The sequence below is a fragment of the Neophocaena asiaeorientalis genome, unplaced genomic scaffold, assembly GCF_003031525.2.
Source record: "Neophocaena asiaeorientalis asiaeorientalis breed wild unplaced genomic scaffold, Neophocaena_asiaeorientalis_V1.1 scaffold42, whole genome shotgun sequence".
NCBI classification, from domain to species: Eukaryota; Metazoa; Chordata; class Mammalia; order Artiodactyla; family Phocoenidae; genus Neophocaena; species Neophocaena asiaeorientalis.
Genome location: NW_020172633.1, coordinates 1,343,611 through 1,361,269, shown reverse-complemented (window position 1 = coordinate 1,361,269; position 17,659 = coordinate 1,343,611). Strand labels below are relative to the sequence as shown.

Genomic DNA, 17,659 nt, shown 5'->3' with positions numbered 1-17,659 from the left:
TTATCTTCATCCCTCACCTGTACAGTGGTTATAGGACTTACAAAACATATCTGTAAAGATTTCCAGCCTCAGCAAAGTCTAATTTATCCTTCCTAATGAGGGAGTAGATGGTTGGCAGAGCATACTCCACATGACTATTATCCATCGCTGGTGATGGTAATTTTTAAAATTAGCTCATATTTTATTTAACTTCTTTCAGAACTGTTGCTAACAGATAAATAACTGCGTATCTCCTTCATTTCTCTATACATTGGAATCAAGATAGAGAAATAGCTAGTGAATAGGTATCCTGGACTCCTGCAGATTTTTACCTCTCAAAACATAGGATATGTTTTCCAATTCGTCTATTGGTTTCCCAAGCTTGAAAAGCTTACCCCCACACCAAATAAAAAAGGAGGTTAAGCTGATACAGATAAATCTGCTCAGACCATGGGACTTGCCTTGAAGGGTGTAGTTCTGAGGCTTGGGCCAGGTGGGGAGATCCTAGAAGGAATGGGAATTGGTGGGCGGGGGGAGGTCCTCCCCACTGTGGCCACATCTCCACCATGATAAGGTGGTAAACGTTTTAGGAGTGTTCTGTGATAGAAAATTCAACTTCTATGAAAATTTCTCTTAAGCCCTATACATTAGGGCTCCTGCGCGCTTAGAAGATATATTTGAGCTATTTTTTCTGCACCGTTGCTATCCTATGAACTAGATAACAGCTTAAAATCAGATCTGTCAAATCCCCCTTAACCCCAAACTGCAGTAGGGAGACTGGGCTCCTGGTCTTTCCCCTGGAACACCTATGCAATGTTTCCTGTGCGCCTGCCCATGCAGCACACAACCTTCATGTACCTCTCCAAACCACTGCCACAGAAATTCTTTCCCGCGTTACGGCTGCATGTCCAACCATCATCTACAAAAATGCAAGTTAACGCACCGGTTTCACCTGGGACTGAACCTGAAAAATAGGCTTTATTTTTTAAGTGTCATGTCAAAAATATTAAATGTATTGTGCTTTCATTTTGTAGATACACAAAATTATCTGATCCTGCCAACTGGCTAAAAATAGATCCTGTGAATGGGCAGATAACTACAATTGCTGTTTTGGACAGAGAATCTCCAAATGTGAAAAATAATATATATAACGCTACTTTCCTTGCTTCTGACAATGGTACGTAATTAAATATAGTCACTGTATTATCCTGGATGTTGTTAAGAGCGTAGAGCCTTATCACAAATGCATCATCAGGAAATGAAGTTTTCTACAAAACCCAATTGTCTAGAAAACTGACCTTCATTCTTCTAAGGCCCCAATTTCTATTTTCCATTTCCACTGGGCTTTCTGTGATACATTCCCTGTCTTCTATAATGAATGTTCCCAATGTCCTTATACCCTCCGTGGTCACCTAGTATTGTGATCACAAGCCTTTGTGGTTTTTCTGCCCTGCTGCACCTTGATGCCTCAGTGGCCCAGACGCAGTGGTTTTTGAGGTGGTCTTTTTATATTTCTTCTAGTCAATGTGTTTGTTGCCGTCAGTTTGTCTGTATCTAGCATTTTTTCTAATTCTCTACCTCTAGTCTGCCACAGGCTAGGAAACTCTAAATTTCATGCCTAAATTGAAATAATTGAGTACTTGAGCTTTAGTGTGTTGGTTTTGAAAAACATAAACTTATAGTTTAGCATCTTTTTTATTTCTGGGTCTCTGCTGGATTCTAAATGGCTGATATTAATAGAGAGCACTTTTTTTTAGATATGTAAGATGAAAATGACTCACGTTAAACTGGAGTCGGACTTGTTTCAGCTCTCAATATGACATGGTTTAAGAGTGAAGCTTTGAAGTTCCACCTGACCCCCAGGATCCAGACTCCAGTTCTATCATTTTCTAACTGCAGGACTGGCAACAAGGTTTTAAATCTGTCCATTTCCTTTTTCTGTTAAATAGGGATAATGGTAGCAGTATATAACTCATAGCGTACAGGGGAAGATAACAAGGCTTATACATGTAAAGGTTTTAAAACAGTGCCTGGCACAAACTAAACACTCAAATAAACATTTCTATATGTGTTAATAGTTTTAAAACTGAATCATGACCATCTTCTAAAATCATTTTAATGTTGGACTATGAATGTTAGCATCTAATAAAAATAGTAGGCTTTTCTATTTGGTGGCTGAGATATGCAGTTTGAAAAACGTTGCATATCAACATTTTTGATGAGAACAGTTTCAAAGAACCTTTCCAAATCCTGTATAATAAGATTCAATGAGATCATTATCTGTCAGAAATCTACAAGGTGACAGGGCCAAAGCAATATTTCTTATACTTTCTAATATGAGACCTACTGTTCAAATATTTAGAATTGAAACTTGGCAGGAACCTCTTTTGCCATTTCACATCAAAGCACAGCATTCGTGTGTGTTGTATCTTGTCTCGCCAGATGTAAGTGGTAGCTTTCTCCACAGTGAAACTTAAAGTAATATATCTTGCACCATTATGTTGAGATTTAAAGAGCTATAAAATTATATGTATATATGTTGGTTGTGAGTTACAACCAGATTTTTCATTCACCAAGGTGGATTGTTTTATACTTGAAAGAGCGTTTGATACAAGAGAGAAGTGAGCAGTTAAATCTGTGTAACTGTGATGCTTTGCAAATGCACTTGACTTTAAATCACAAGACTGGATTTAGAGCCCTAGTTCTGCTCCTTAATAATTGGACAAGCTGTTATAATCTCTGTGCCTTTGTTTCCTTATTAATTGTTGTTTTTGCTGCTTGCTATTCTGTGAAGTTGTTATGGCAGTCAAATAATATTAAATGTGAAGCTAACTCAAACTACAAAGAATCGTAGTGGTTCTGGTGCTATTAGAATATGGTGAACAGCCATCCTACTGCTCCACCTTAAACTCCCTGCTCTCAGAGCCACCCATACTCCTTAGAGAGGTCCGTGGAGATTTCTCCTTGTCCCCTCCTCAGGAGTGTATGTGTGTACCTTCCTAGTTTCATGACCTTGGGCAGGTCACTTAAACCTCTGGGTTTCCATATTCAGGCTTATTTAGAAAATTCCTATATTTCTATTAGATTAGATTTATATAATATATATAAATTATAGAATTAAATGTAATTGTCTTATATATTTGATATAATGTTTATATAATAATGTTTTCATTACATTTTTTATATTTGTTATATATTTATTTATAAATATTTATAACACAGCAGAGTCCAAATCAGCAGTCTAAATTTTCACAAGTGGTAAGTACAGAGACCGCATTTTATAGTGGAATGAGAATGGATTTGGGGTCAGGCAGACGAGTCTTTACTAGCAACCCTACCACTTCTAAGAGGGTGCGACCGTGACCAGTTTACAGAAACTTCGGTGCCTATCTGTTTAAACCTACTTCGTAGGATGACAATGAAATAACGTATAGGGAGCAACCTAATACTTTCTCAAGGAAGTAGTTGGTTGATCAGTAAATAACATGTCTCTTCTCCATGGGCTCCTCCCCAAGATGAGGTCTGTGGGTCCATATCACTTGTCTGTAGACTGTTTTCGATATTTCAGAGCAGTGTCTGAGCTTGAAAAGCATTCTTGGGTTCTTTTGTGCACACGGCTTGGTTCTCCCTCAAAGAGTAGGGCCCATGAGATCATGAGCCCGGGGTTCTGCTTCTCTTACAATCCCCGGTGCCTAGAGGAGCGCGATGTGCACGGGGCCCAGAGTAAGGACGGCGAGGGCGCCGGATCACCCTTGGCCGGGCCAGGGGCGTGCGCATGCGCCTTGTTACCGCCCCTCAGCGCCCGCAGCCCCAGCGGGGGCAGCACAGGGTCATCCTGCAAAAGAGGCATGAAGTGGCCTTGTACCGAAAACAGTCTGCCGAGATGCTGTGGCAACTACATTCTTCCAAGGTTACGCAGTGATAGGGGCAAGCAGGCTGGAAACTTAGAGTTTCATCGTAAGTGAGTCTCAAGGGAAAGAATTGTTCAGCGTCGGTTTGTGGTTTTTTTCTCCCTTTTAAGGAATCCCTCCTATGAGTGGAACAGGAACGCTGCAGATCTATTTACTTGATATTAATGACAATGCCCCTCAAGTGCTACCTCAAGAGGCAGAGACTTGCGAAACTCCGGACCCCAATTCAATTAACATCACGGCACTTGACTATGACATTGATCCAAACGCTGGACCATTTGCTTTTGATCTTCCTTTGTCTCCAGTGACTATTAAGAGAAATTGGACCATCACTCGGCTTAATGGTGAGAACAGGTTCATTATTTGAATATATGTGCAGTTGAGAGGCTTTGACCTGGCATGAAAAGTTAATTTTAAGTGCTTTATTATCCCCTTAAATGTATTTTAAAAGCTACTTAAAGTTTAAATAAGATATTAGAAGCCCTTAGAGACAAAAAACAAAAACAAAAAACAAAACTTGACAGTGCAGGATAGTTGAAAACTGCTTTATATGTACCATTCGGGGGTAATACGTTCTGGAAAATGCCATGTGTTTTTGAATCGTATAATGTATGAACTATCAGACTGTATTTTTCCCTTTTTTGTATAGGTGATTTTGCTCAGCTCAACTTAAAGATAAAATTTCTTGAAGCCGGGATATATGAAGTTCCAATCATAATCACAGATTCGGGTAATCCTCCCAAGTCAAATATTTCCATCCTTCGCGTGAAGGTTTGCCAGTGTGACTCCAACGGGGACTGCACAGATGTGGACAGAATTGTGGGCGCAGGGCTGGGCACGGGCGCCATCATTGCAATCCTGCTTTGCATCATCATCCTGCTCAGTGAGTACTTTCCTCGTCTCTTAGGTGTAATTCTTGTTGCTTCTAGGATGTTCAGCAAAGTAACTTTTTATTGTCGCCTTTCATCGTAACCTAACAACTCTCTTCCACCTCTGAGCATTTTCTTGCAGCCACGCCCACTTCAGAATGAGAGAAGCCCTGAGCATCCTTGCAAGCACTTACGTGTTTGCAGCAAACCCAGCCAGCCTACCTCTTTCGTGCCCTGTTGCAGTTTTCTGATGCTGATCGCTTGGGGAGCTGTAGCAAACTCTTTTCATAGAAAAATATTAGACAGTGCTCAGTTGGAGCCCTTCTCTTAGGATTCGAGTCTGAATTCATGGCACGTAGTTGGTGATTTAGGAAAATAAGTGTATTGCTTTCCTCCATATAAAGTGCAGTCAGCAACCTGCTCCAGCCATGCAAGGATCAAGGTATTTGTTTTCGACGGGCTGCATAAAATAGTGAGAGATTGTACTTCATACGGCACATTGGATAATAGAAATGATTGCACAGCTCAATAAACTGTCTGTCTTTAGAGCAAGTCTAGATTAAGGAATTGCTCCTTTTTAAAATACTTTGCAGTCTTTGGTTCAGTGGAATGCAAGGAATTAACCACTGGGAAGTACTTTAGGAGCCACTTGTAAGCATGCAGGTTAAAAGAATAAATTGCCTGGACCCTGTGTTGTATTGTTGAATAGCAGCAGGACTTAGTTTACTGTGCGGTCATGCTATGCACCAATCACTTTCTTGAAAATGTTGGCCATTTCTTTTATGTTTTCTCCATTTGCAAGTGTTCTAGTAATTTAGAATGCTGTCCCTTTTTTTTTCTAAGCAATTACTGTAGAGGGCTAAGCATTTTTTACTTCCTATGTGGAGACTGCTCTCACTATAATTTGAAACCTACATGCTGTACTAATAATCCACTTGGTAGATTTAGCCCTGGAACAATGGCAAATGAGATCATGTATATGGCTTTAAAAGGAGGATATTTACTTTTATGGCCAATAATAAAAATGTGCTCAAATAGAGTCATTAAATCTTTTGCTTCAGGATGTAAACTGATAGCCCCAGATTTTAGAAGGAATGTGCACTAGATGTACACTTAAGGATATGTTTCAGTTTCAACTACCATGGGGCATATACACCAACCTTATCAAGAAAGACTTAGAGCTGATGGATTGTGGCATGAAGAAGTGACTCAAGCCATTTTGAAGGAAAATGAATCAATGCTGATTTTAGCATCAACGCACTGGAAAATTTATGATTCTAATCCTGGCACAGAAGTGTAAAGCATGAACGCCTAATGTTATTTCAGTGCTCAAACTAATCCCCTGGCCTTTTTACCTGAAACATGCAGTGGAATAGGAAACAGAAAAGCACAATAGTGCAGTAGAAGGACCCAGGCCCTTGGGAGTCAAAAATCCTCACGATCAAGTCGCTGATCCAGGTCTAATGTACTACCAAAGGCATCTTGGCAAGCACGTCCTGTCCTTGACAAGTGCCCTTCTCTCTGATTTGGGGAGTAGAATGATGACGGATCAACTGGAATGAAACAGCAATTAAATAACGAGTGACTATTTCACTTACTGTTGTTTGCTGTTCTAAAATTTACAAGCCATTATATTAAGCGTATCCTATCCTCTGGCAAGACAAAGTAAAAGACAGAAATAGTTTTTGTCCCCATTTGTAGATGGTAAAACTGAGGACAGACGTCCACTCAGTGAGTTCACAGGGCACCAGTTTGCAGAACCCGGGTCCTCACACTCTAAACCTAGCGCTCAGGGCCTCTGCTTTGTCTTGTCTCTGGTCATGTGAGGCCAGAAATAGGTAACAGAGTAGAAGACGCATTACAAGTTTTCCAGCCATATAAGTATAAATTTTTAGTGTTGAAGACTGTGATTAGACAGGTCGAGTTTTTAAAATTACTACACTGTACGTCTTTACTCTCTTTCTGCCTAGTCCTCGTTCTGATGTTTGTAGTATGGATGAAACGTCGGGATAAGGAACGCCAAGCCAAGCAACTTTTAATTGATCCAGAAGACGATGTAAGAGATAATATTTTAAAATACGATGAAGAAGGTGGAGGAGAAGAAGACCAGGTGAGCAATGTTTTAAATCTTTAAATCTCTAAGTGAAATTTTATCATCTTAAAATTAAAGTGGTGGGCTTCCCTGGTGGCGCAGTGGTTGAGAGTCCGCCTGCCGATGCAGGGGATGCAGGTTCGTGCCCCGGTCCGGGAAGATCCCACATGCCGCGGAGCGGCTGGGCCCGTGAGCCATGGCTGCTGAGCCTGCGCGTCCGGAGCCTGTGCTCCGCAACGGGAGAGGCCACAACAGTGAGAAGCCCGCGTACCACAAAACAAAGAAACAAACAACAACAACAAAAAATTAAAGTGGTGGGGAAAATGTTAATACATAGAGTAAAAGAATGGGATCAAGTTTCTTTTCCTTTATCACATTCTCAGACACTTGGTGAATTCTTTCCAACCTGTGCTGCTTATTGATTTTTTTTTTCCAAAGTGCCAAATGTCATTGTATTTATTTTGTGAGAAGATCATTAACATTGATTCAAGGAGCCCAGGATTTACACCTAATACTAATTATATCCGTACTGATAAAAATGTTTTTCTTTACAGTTTTTCTTCATTGCATATCCAAACTAAAAGTAAAAATAGTTTCTATGTTGGAATTTGGATTTTTATCAGTATGGCAGAAAAAGCACAAGCTATTCATTTCATAAACACTTACCAAGCACATTCAATAATCAGGCACTATTTTAATCATTGGGTAACAGAGGTGGGCAGAGCCAACAAAGATCTGCCCTCAAGAATCTTACTTTTTTTTTCTTTTTGGCCACTCCGCACATGGCTTGTGGGATCTTAGTTCCCCAACCAAGGATTGAACCCGGGCCCTGGCAGGGAAAGTGCTGAGTCCTGACCACTGGACCGCTAGGGAATTCCCAAGAATCTTACATCCTTGAGAATGTAAGAGACAATATCCAGTTCACCTCTGTACCCGTGATGTCTGTCATGGTCCTGGCTTACAGTAGTTGCTTAATAAATGTTGAGCTCCTGACTGGTTATAGAATAACATGCGCTTCTGTGTGTACATAAGGAGCTGCATCCCTGTTCGAGGATGGGAATGACCAATAGGTGGAAAATGAAGAACTTTATCTGCTGGGAAGCAACATTGTAGATATCATTGTAACTAACACTTTCGAGGTCTGTACTACATACCAGGCATTCTGCTAAGCACATTAAATGCTGTTACCTCTTAAATCTTTGAAAGCTGTGTACTGTATTGTGACTATGTCCACTTTTGTGTTAGCAAACAGATAGGGATTGTTGGAGTCTATAAATTCATACAACTAGGAAGTGATAGAAGTAGGATTTGAATCCAGGTCTGTCTGATGATACAGCCTAAACTAACTATATAGTTATCAATATACAGTTCCTTTTGAAATTATCTGGAAGGTATGAGTATAATCCATGAGCAATCCCTGTGAGAGGTATTTCTTAGATACATTGGATAGCTCTCACTTCCATATACTAATGCAAGTGTTGGGGGTAGTAGTCAGGTAAAGAACCCAGAATCCTTGGGTCTGGGATCATTATCAGTAAATTCAAAATACTCTGTCTGCAGAGTATATACGTAGACATTAGTGATAGGACTGTTAACTTGAAAAATTAATTCAAGCAAATTTCTGAACATATGTTCTCTTTCTCTTCTTTACTCCTTTGAGGATATATCGCTTTTTGTTTTACAAAGCACATTCGCACCCATTGTTGTGCTTCATCTTTGTGGCAGTCCATCAGAGTTTTCCATTTTCCATTTGAAAAGGTTTTGTGATTTGCTCTCCAAGTCTGTAACTGGCAGAGTCAGAACTCAAGCCCGAATCTTCCGATTCCTGATTCCATGCTTGGTTTACAATACCTCAATTCTCTCATTTAGAAGAGATGTGTATTTTAAATCTGTTGAAAACTTGACTCATGTGTAAAGCTGTTTTGAATACTGACTAATTAAAGTGGCTCTATAAATATACCCCAGGGTTTCTTGCTTATAAATGTCTTTGGATATTAAAATTCATGTTTGGCTTAATCCCTCATTAATCTGTCCTTTCACTTTCCTGAGCTATGTTCAAGAACAGCAAACATTATACTGATCACATTATCTCATAAATCTTCTTTCAGCATTTTATTTTTCATGTCATTGTGCATAATTTTCTAGGCATAAACCTAAGCCCGACTCAGTGAAGCTTCGGTAAAAATAGTAACAACTAGAAGGACATCAGTCATGACTGGATGCTGCATAGAATCAAGAACCAAGATATTTCACAGCATCCGAGGGTCTGGACCAGGGTACTTGATGTCAGCTGATCTGGCTTTTTCTCTTCCCTTCCAATTCCTTTAAGAAATTATTTAATGAAATTTTATTGTTGTAGTTATTTTAGGAAAGACTTAACTTCCATTACTGACTGTGTCCACTTAGATTGATGCTTGAGATCAAATGGTAAAACTTACCTATTGCAAGATTTATTAAAATTGTTATCAATCTTCAACCTCTTCTTTACCTGACCCGGGAAATTTTCTCTGCTCCCAGATCAACTCTTGGGCACGAATGTGTCGCTTCCTACCCACTTTCTTGATAGTCCAAAGACTCTTCTGGAACTTGCTCTGGATTGACCTCAGTGGCTCATTTCTTTATTGAAAGAGCGCTGGTCTTCCTGTGGCGTCTTCCTGTTGCCTCTTGGTTCTTTGATGGCAGTTTCGTCTAGATCAAGAGCCTCCACCCATTCTCTGATCCTCTTACGATTCCCATTTGCAGTTCTCATTATAGAAAATTGTGACAAAATTAGATAACGGGTTTTTTATTCACTCTAACTTGTACCTCATAATAGCGGAATAAAATATGCAGCATAGGAAGCCTACACCGAAGGTTCTGTCTCCTCTGCCTCTAAAGTGGTTCATGAGATCCATTCACTTTCACCATCATCCAGGCCACTGCCTTCACTTAGGTCAGAAGCATCACTGGCCTGCAGCGGCCTCCTCATGAGAGTCCGGTCTCTGGATGCACACCCCATCTGCTCTTTGGAAATTATCAAATCCAAACTCCCTCCTTAGTATGACAGATCTGTGGCCCTGCACCCACCCTTTGGTGGACCCCCAGTTTGTGCGCTAGGTAAAGGCCTATGGGAAGGAGCTGGTGGTGGGTACAGGCTCCCCAAGGATGTGACTCCATCAAGCCTATATCCACTCACGGCCACTAAAGTTTCCTTCAGAGTCGGGGTGATCTGTCCTTTTACCATTGAATGACTCTTCTCACTCTTCCTCCGGGGATAAGAACAGTTATGGGTCTCCTTTCTCCTAGAAAGGGCTTGCTGGTTTCTTTATTTTCATTCAGTTAGATCTCATTGTGTTTTTAGCTATCTTATGTTCTCAGAAATCTGTGATTTAGTAACATACCTGGCTTGTTCTTAGCATTAGAGTGTCAATGATAATCTCATGCTTTTCTCTATCCCAACCAGAAGCAGGCTTCCTCCCTGTTTCAGAGTATAATCACCACTCATGTCAACAAAGCATGTTTCCATTACCCCGGAAGCTCACTGTGTACCCCCCTGTCAGGCAGTATGCCCTGTGTCAAAAGTAACTAGTATTTTTTATTTCCATCACCATAGATGGGCATTACCTGGTTTGGGATTTTATTATAAAAATGGATGTCATACAGTAGGTACTTTTCCTGCCTGGCTTCCTTTACTCGATATTTTATCTGTAAGATTCATCCATGCTACATTTAGAAGTCGTTCATTTCTTGTCATTGCCAAATACCGTTGTGTTGTGAGAATTGACCACATTTTATTTATCCATCCTACTACACTTGGCATTTGAGTTGATCCAGCTGAGTTATTGTGAATAAAACTGCTATGAATGTTCTTATGCCTGTTTTGGCGCATTTGTGCTGGTGTGTGCTCAGGGATTGAATTTCTAGGTCCTAGAATATGCACATAGGCGCAGCCCTCAGTACAATCCTGCCGGTCTTCCGAAGTGATTGTGCCGGTTCACACTCCCCCGGCCACAGCGGCGTATGAGACTTCCAGTTGCCCTACATCCTCACTAGCCCTTGGGTTTTCTCAGTCTTTCAAAATTTTAGCCACTCTGGTGGTATATGCCTCATTATGATCTAATTGGGATGTTCCTACTGACTTACTTGCCATTTTGATATCTTCTCTGTGAAGTGTCTGTTCAGCTTATTTGTTTACTTTTCTATTGGGTTGTTTGTCTTTTTCTTATTGATTTGTAGGAGGGCCTTCTATACTATGGATATCAGTTCTTTGTCGGATAAATGTATTATAAATATCTTCCATTCTGTAGCTTGCTTTTTTATTCTCTTAGTGGTAGCTTATGATGAAAAGAAGTTTTTAATTTTAATGAAGTCTAATTTATCAGTTTTTTCCATTATGGTTAGTACATTTATACCTATTTAAGGAAACTTTGTCTCCCTGAGTTAATGAATGCCCCCCCAAAAAATATCTTGCCTTCTTTTTTATTTTATTTTATTTTATTTTATGTTTTTTTGCGGTACGCGGGCCTCTCACTGTTGTGGCCTCTCCCACTGCGGAGCACAGGCTCCGGACGCACAGGCTTAGCAGCCATGGCTCACGGGCCCAGCCGCTCCGCGGCATGTGGGATCTTCCCGGACCGGGGCATGAACCCGTGTCCCCTGCATCGGCAGGTGGACTCTCAACCACCGCGCCACCAGGGAAGCCCAATCTTGCCTTCTTGAAGCTTTATGGTTTTACCTATTATATTAAGTCTGTGATCCATCTGTAATGGATTATTCATGTAGTATAAGTAAGCCAGAAAGAGAAAAACAAATATCGTATATTAACGCATATTTGTGGAAATCTAGAAAAATGGTACGGATGAACCTATTTGCAGGGCAGGAATAGAGAAGCAGACGTAGAGAACGGACATATGGACACAGAGGGGGAAGGGGGGTGGGACAAATTGGGAGATTAGGTTTGACATAAATACACTACCATGTGTGAAATAGCTAGCTAGTGGGAACCTGCTGTATAGCACAGGGAGCTCAGCTCAGTGCTCTGTGATGACCTAGTTGGGTAGGATGGGGGTGGTGGGAGGTCCAAGAGGGAGAGGATATAGATATACATATAGCTGATTCACTTCATTGTACAGCAGAAACTAACACAGCATTATAAAGCAATTATACTCCAATAAAAAAAAAAAAGATATAGATCAGGGGTCTCTTCTGTTTTCTTCCTAGCTGGCTATCCAGCACTGTTTACTAAAACGATAACCCATCTCCACTGCATTGAAGGGGTTTGTTTGTCATAAAGCAGGTGGTTATACATGTGTGGACCTGTGGGGTGGCTTCCAGATGCTCTGTGCTGTACTAGTTGTCCTATTTGTCTATTCTTAGGCCAATACCATGCTGTTTTCATTACTAGAGCTTTCTAATATATCTCTCTATCTGTTAGGATATTTTCTCCAATAGATTTCATCAAGATTTCTATTTTAAAGTTTTGGATGGACTTTATCATTTACTTTTTTTCCTTAAGAAAAAGAAACACTTTATTTAATACTCTTACTTTCTAAGTGAATTTATGCCAAATGCTTCTCCATGTTCTAAACAAGACGCCATTGCTTTTTAATCTTAAAGTCATAGCCGGTTCCTGAGAAGTTCAGTTTTGTGAAGTATACTGTATACTATTGTCCATAATTCACATGTGGCTCCTGTTAGAAATTCTATTTCTTTGAAGCATGCATTAAGCCTTTTTGGCAACAGACTTTGGCTCATATTTTTTATTGTTTTTTTTTTTTTTGAAGACATTATGTTTTTACAAGAGTGAGCCTCGGAAATGGAACTGGTGCCATGTTACATTCTAGACAAGTTTTGGTCGATTTTTATTACACGTAGCAGGTATTTTACAGAGCATGGGTGTGACCTCCAGATGTGGTTGGAGACTGTGCCATAGGAAGCAGACAGCTTGTCATGATCTGGCTGTGGTCTGCTGGACGTCTCTGCCAGACAGTCTTTCAGAATCATCAGCTTTCAAAGATGGGTAGACCTCAGAGGTCAGTTTAGCTAGTTGGTGGAGGCTTGTGGCTACAGGCAAAGGCAGGTCTGCAGGAGCTGTCGCCAGGAGGCTGTGATGCCTAGCCTAAAGCTGGCTTAGCCAAAATTCTTATTCTTCCCGCCCAGAGGAAGTATCCTTAAGGAGCTAACTGATTAGAAAGAAAACAAAGCAAAACGGTCCTTTACAAGGGAGCCTTTCTCTTCCCTGCTGTTGATTAGCATCTCTGTTTAAGTTCCGTGCCAAAACACAGGTTGCTAGTTTCTTTAACAAAATAGCTAAAACTGTAGAGCCTAAGAAAAGAAAAACAAAACAAACAGACCAAAAAAACACCTCCATATCTTTTCTCTTGTCTTGTGGACAGTAGACTTTTCTCGGGTGCGTGTGGATATTCTGCTCTGGTTTCCATTGTCATGTGACTAGGTCAGGCCCGTTTCTGAAACTGGCATTAGATGTGTTCTGAACACAACCATTATTTCCTCACAGTGCTGTTGGCAGTTGGACAGACTCAGTATAATGCCCAGTCTCTTTTCAGAGGGTGAGGTCCCTTCTTTATCTGCTTCACTGCCGTGATCAGGGGGGCTTTGGGTGTTTATCAAGTCATGTTTAATTATCCTCATTAGTAAATGTCCTTCAGTGCCCTTTTGGTCAGTGGAGCTGCTTGCAGACACTGGATCCCTTTTCACGATCTTTGTATCTGGTTCCTTCCATATCAGAATCACTAATAAAATATGGGTGAATGTACAGTGGAACCGCCTGACAGTTCACTTCTCCTGGAACCCATCCCCTTTTAGCCCCAGGATGGGAAACAGAAACTGTTAGCTTCCTGCTCTCTAAATCTTAGACTTAATTACGGTTACTGTTACATTAAACAGACACACACTGAATGTGTATCATGTTTGCAGTACTCACTAGTGCTGTCTTTAAACAACCCCTGCCTAAACCTCTTGACGTGATACAGCTTCATTCTCCATGATAACAGCAGAAGCTATTGCTGGGGGGGGCGGGGTGTGTGTGGTAACCTACGTATTAGGCACGGTACTGAATACCTGTACTAAGTGCTTTATCTCCGTAATTTCATTTGACCCTCCCCCAGTCCAGCAAAGAAGGTCCCCACTGTTAGAAAGTAGTGAAGGTGGGGATTAAATCCCAGCAGGCCTGAGCCCAAAGAAGATGGTACCTTCATCGGCAAAGCTGAAGCTCAGCCTAGCAATGAAAACAGTGCCTTGCACAATGTCATCTGAATTTATCCGAAGAAGGCCGTCCCCTCCTTGAAGTAGGCTCCAGGATCTACAGTGGTTTTCTCTGCTCCTAAAATTTAACTTGGGAAGATTTTCCGTTCCCGAGGCCTTGGGCTGTTCGGGGGCTCTGGGTCTATGGAAGAAGGTACTGCTACGCACGTTCGGAAGTTTCTCCAGTGACAGTCAGTGGATGCCGGGAGCCTTAGGACCACAGCTGGTGGTTCAGGGGAACAAGGGTAGTGGTAAGGGAGCAGGCTTGTCATCTGCACACGCAGAGTCAACTCGTTTGAGATTAACTCTGACGCTGGTCAGAGCTGATCCGGACGGAAAGCGTGAATAGCTGCATGAAGACGCCACTCCCTGGGTCACTCTTGGGTTCTCAGCCCTTGTTATCCACTGGGTACCACTCTGAATTCCCATACCTACTGCTGCTGTCGAGCATAGCCTCACAATTGGCTAAGAAGCTGTTTGCTCTCAGTCTCTTGCCCCAAGGCCCAGCACCTCTTGGGTTCAGCAGGCTTCACATTCCAGGCCGATGGGGACTCTCGGAATGCCCAAATTTGGTTCCTGAAGTCTTCGAGACATGCTCTGGGCTAGTGTCTTTTGCACTAGAGATGGTGCTGAGCTCTCTGAGAAGGTACCTGCTACCAGCCCTGATGGTTTGGGGCCATGTCAGAAAGCTGGATTCTGGATCACTTGAAAGTCACAGTTCAGACACAGGGGGTCTGTTCATGAAAAGCCCGCAGCTGTGTTTTATTCAGCTGGCAGAGTTTAAAAACCGACAAAAATTCACATAAAAGGATTCTGGCTCTTCCTGTCCTCTCAAAAAATGGAAAGATGGCCTGCATTCTGACATGGCAGTGATCGTTGGAAACTAAACAGAGACGTCTTCTTTAAGCAGCAAGCGCGTCCCAGTAATTGTTGGTTTCCTTTTTTCCATACCAGGCCAGCTTTATGGATTTATGTTATCAGCTTATCCTTTGTAGATACCCCTTTTCGCAGACTCTGATTCAATTATATAATAATTATTATGCTTTGGAAGAACAAAACCAAATTCCTATGGGAAGAAGGTACTACAGTGCTCTGAAACCATGGGATAGTTTCCTGTAGTACTGGTTTTTGAAAAAGAGAAAGAAAGAAAGAGAATTAGCCACAAATATATTTAGGCAGATCTCTTAGTTAAAATAGGCTAGCTGCTCTAACAAGCTCTAAGATTTCAGTGACCTAAGCCTCATTGAAGTTTATTTCTTGCTTACTTGGCCGTAATTGGGTTTCGAGTCATGGGAGTTTGGAATGGAGACAGAAAGTTTGTGCCATTCCACGTGGTCGCTCAGAGTGCCAGTGACTCCCCCATCTTCCACATGTGGCTTCCAAGGTCACCCTAGCCATACATACATGTGTCACTGGGTGACAGAAGGGCAGGAGGAATGATTTGTGGGAGATTTTCATGGGCCAGGCCAGGAAATGAGACACATCACTTCCACTCCTGCCTTGAGAGAAGAATAAATGGGTTTGGTGACCAGCTGGAAGGCTCTAGCCACCCTGGTTAGGTACCTGAGTTTAGAGAATCTTTCTAAGGTTCTGTGAGAACATGCTTTCTCACAGTAACTACCCACAGCTAGATCAAGAGCATCAATCTGACCCATCCAGGTGTGTCAGAAAGAAGTGGGTCCCTGGACACGGAGGAGACACAGGAGGTCCAGCAGGAAAATGGGACACTGTGTGTCAGGCTCACCTAAATCCAGGGAGAGCAGCTGTCCCCCACCTGGGGAGCACTGCCCCTGCACCCCGGGGATACTAAAGTCTTCTTGATCGAGGCCCAGCACTTGCACGTGAAAGGAATCACATATTTAAGGATAAAAGGAGTCGTACCAGGAGCTCTTTTTAGTGGGCAGGGATTCCAAAGCCCAAAAGATCCAGATGTGATTGCTGTATGAGTGTCGACTGGCTTTTTTTTTTTTTTTTTAATGAAATTAATGTCTCATGCGATTTCTAGAAATTAGTCTCAGTATTTCAGTAGATCGGCATCTCCATGACTCAGAAAGCACATTTAACAGAGTTGAAGTGCCTGAGATGGGGAAAGAACCCACAGTTCCTGTGACTCAGGGTTTGGCTTTGAGGAAGGGGGACTCTGCGGGTTGATGACTCAGTTTTACCTCCCATTGATCCTCCACCTTGCATTTTAAACTGCAGTAGAATTGAACTTCTCACGCTATTTCACACTTTTATGGCTTAGTCCACAGTCTTGCCCCATCTGACTCTATTCAGCCCCCAAGATTCCATCTCAGGACATCTCTCAGGGTCGCAGGCTGAATCAAGTGTCTCTGCTACGTGCTCCCAGAGCGTATCCCGTGTCTGCCTCTATTTTGAGATCTTGTGTGCAGCCCTGGTCCTGACCTTAAAGGCCCTGAGAGCAGGGACTTGTCACATTCATTTTTTCCTTCCAGCATCTGGGACAGTTGGCACCTCGCAGGCACTCATAGAATGTTTGTGCATTGGGCCCTCTTCCAGAATCTCTTAGTTTGCAAGCCTTTCTACAGGGTTAATTGAACCATTACAGCCTGATAACTTCACTTTCATTTTTTGAAATCTATGATGGCTTCAGGAAATGATGATCAGATTCATAAATGCCAGTGTTTCATTACATACTTGTCCTGTGTCAGGCCCTGGGCCCTGCTCTCAGTTCACGTGTCTTTTATAATCTTTTATAATCCCAGCAACCCTGTGTAGTAGATATTGCCATTAGTCCAGTTTTCAAACCCAGGTCCGTGTGACTTGAGAGGCCCAGCTCTTATGCACCGGGATGGAGGTCACATGAAAGGCGTTTTATTTACTCTTGCTTGTCTATGGCAGGCAGGTGTTACTCTGTAGAAACAGTGAGGCTGGGCGCTTAGCCTCAGTTTATTAGATGACCACTGGTAACCTGGCTTTAGAACAGGCAAAGGGTAAGACCCAATTAATTCGTTAAGCATGGCTTGCAAAATTGAGCACATTTTGACACTGACAAGTGTAGAATCTTGGAAAAGCAATTTGAGCAGCCAAGTTATGAAAAGACTTGAGATACAATCTGGGCAACAGGTACTAAAATCTAAAATCCACGCTGGATACCTAGACAGAAGGATGAGACACAGGTACAAGAAAGCACCTGGAGACCAAACCAGCCACTTCCCTGAGACCAGGGGTCTCTGCTTGAGCCAAGACGGTCTCTAAAGATTACCCACCAATCTCAGGAACCAGCCCCAGTGTGGGCAACCAAGCCTGACCCTCTGACTCAAGCAGAGAATGAAACTGGTATATTTGATTCTTCGAAATAACTGCTTTACAAAATCATTCTGCTTTATAAACAAGCTAACAGATGGCTGACTCTGGACATAGCTGTGGAGACCACTTTCAACATTTTCATTGCTGGCCAAAGCACACTCTTGTAAATATGTTCCCAAGTTGTTCATGCATTTATACCCACCTGCAAACTCCAGTATATATTAGCTATTGAAAGAGTGACACTGATTTCACAAAAGGAAAGTTTCACCAGGAATTTGGGTTAGCACACTGCCATC

General features: G+C 41.9%; 1 protein-coding gene across 1 annotated transcript in view; it reads left to right on the top strand.

Annotated features, from left to right (window-relative positions):
• The window catches only part of CDH2 (cadherin 2), a 187,280-nt gene that overhangs the window by 148,745 nt on the left and 20,876 nt on the right, over positions 1-17,659 (top strand). The window contains exons 12-15 of the mRNA XM_024739370.1: positions 1,014-1,156; positions 4,001-4,234; positions 4,540-4,773; positions 6,730-6,869. Coding sequence (XP_024595138.1) covers positions 1,014-1,156; positions 4,001-4,234; positions 4,540-4,773; positions 6,730-6,869 — 751 coding nt within the window. The remainder of the gene's footprint in view (positions 1-1,013; positions 1,157-4,000; positions 4,235-4,539; positions 4,774-6,729; positions 6,870-17,659) is intronic.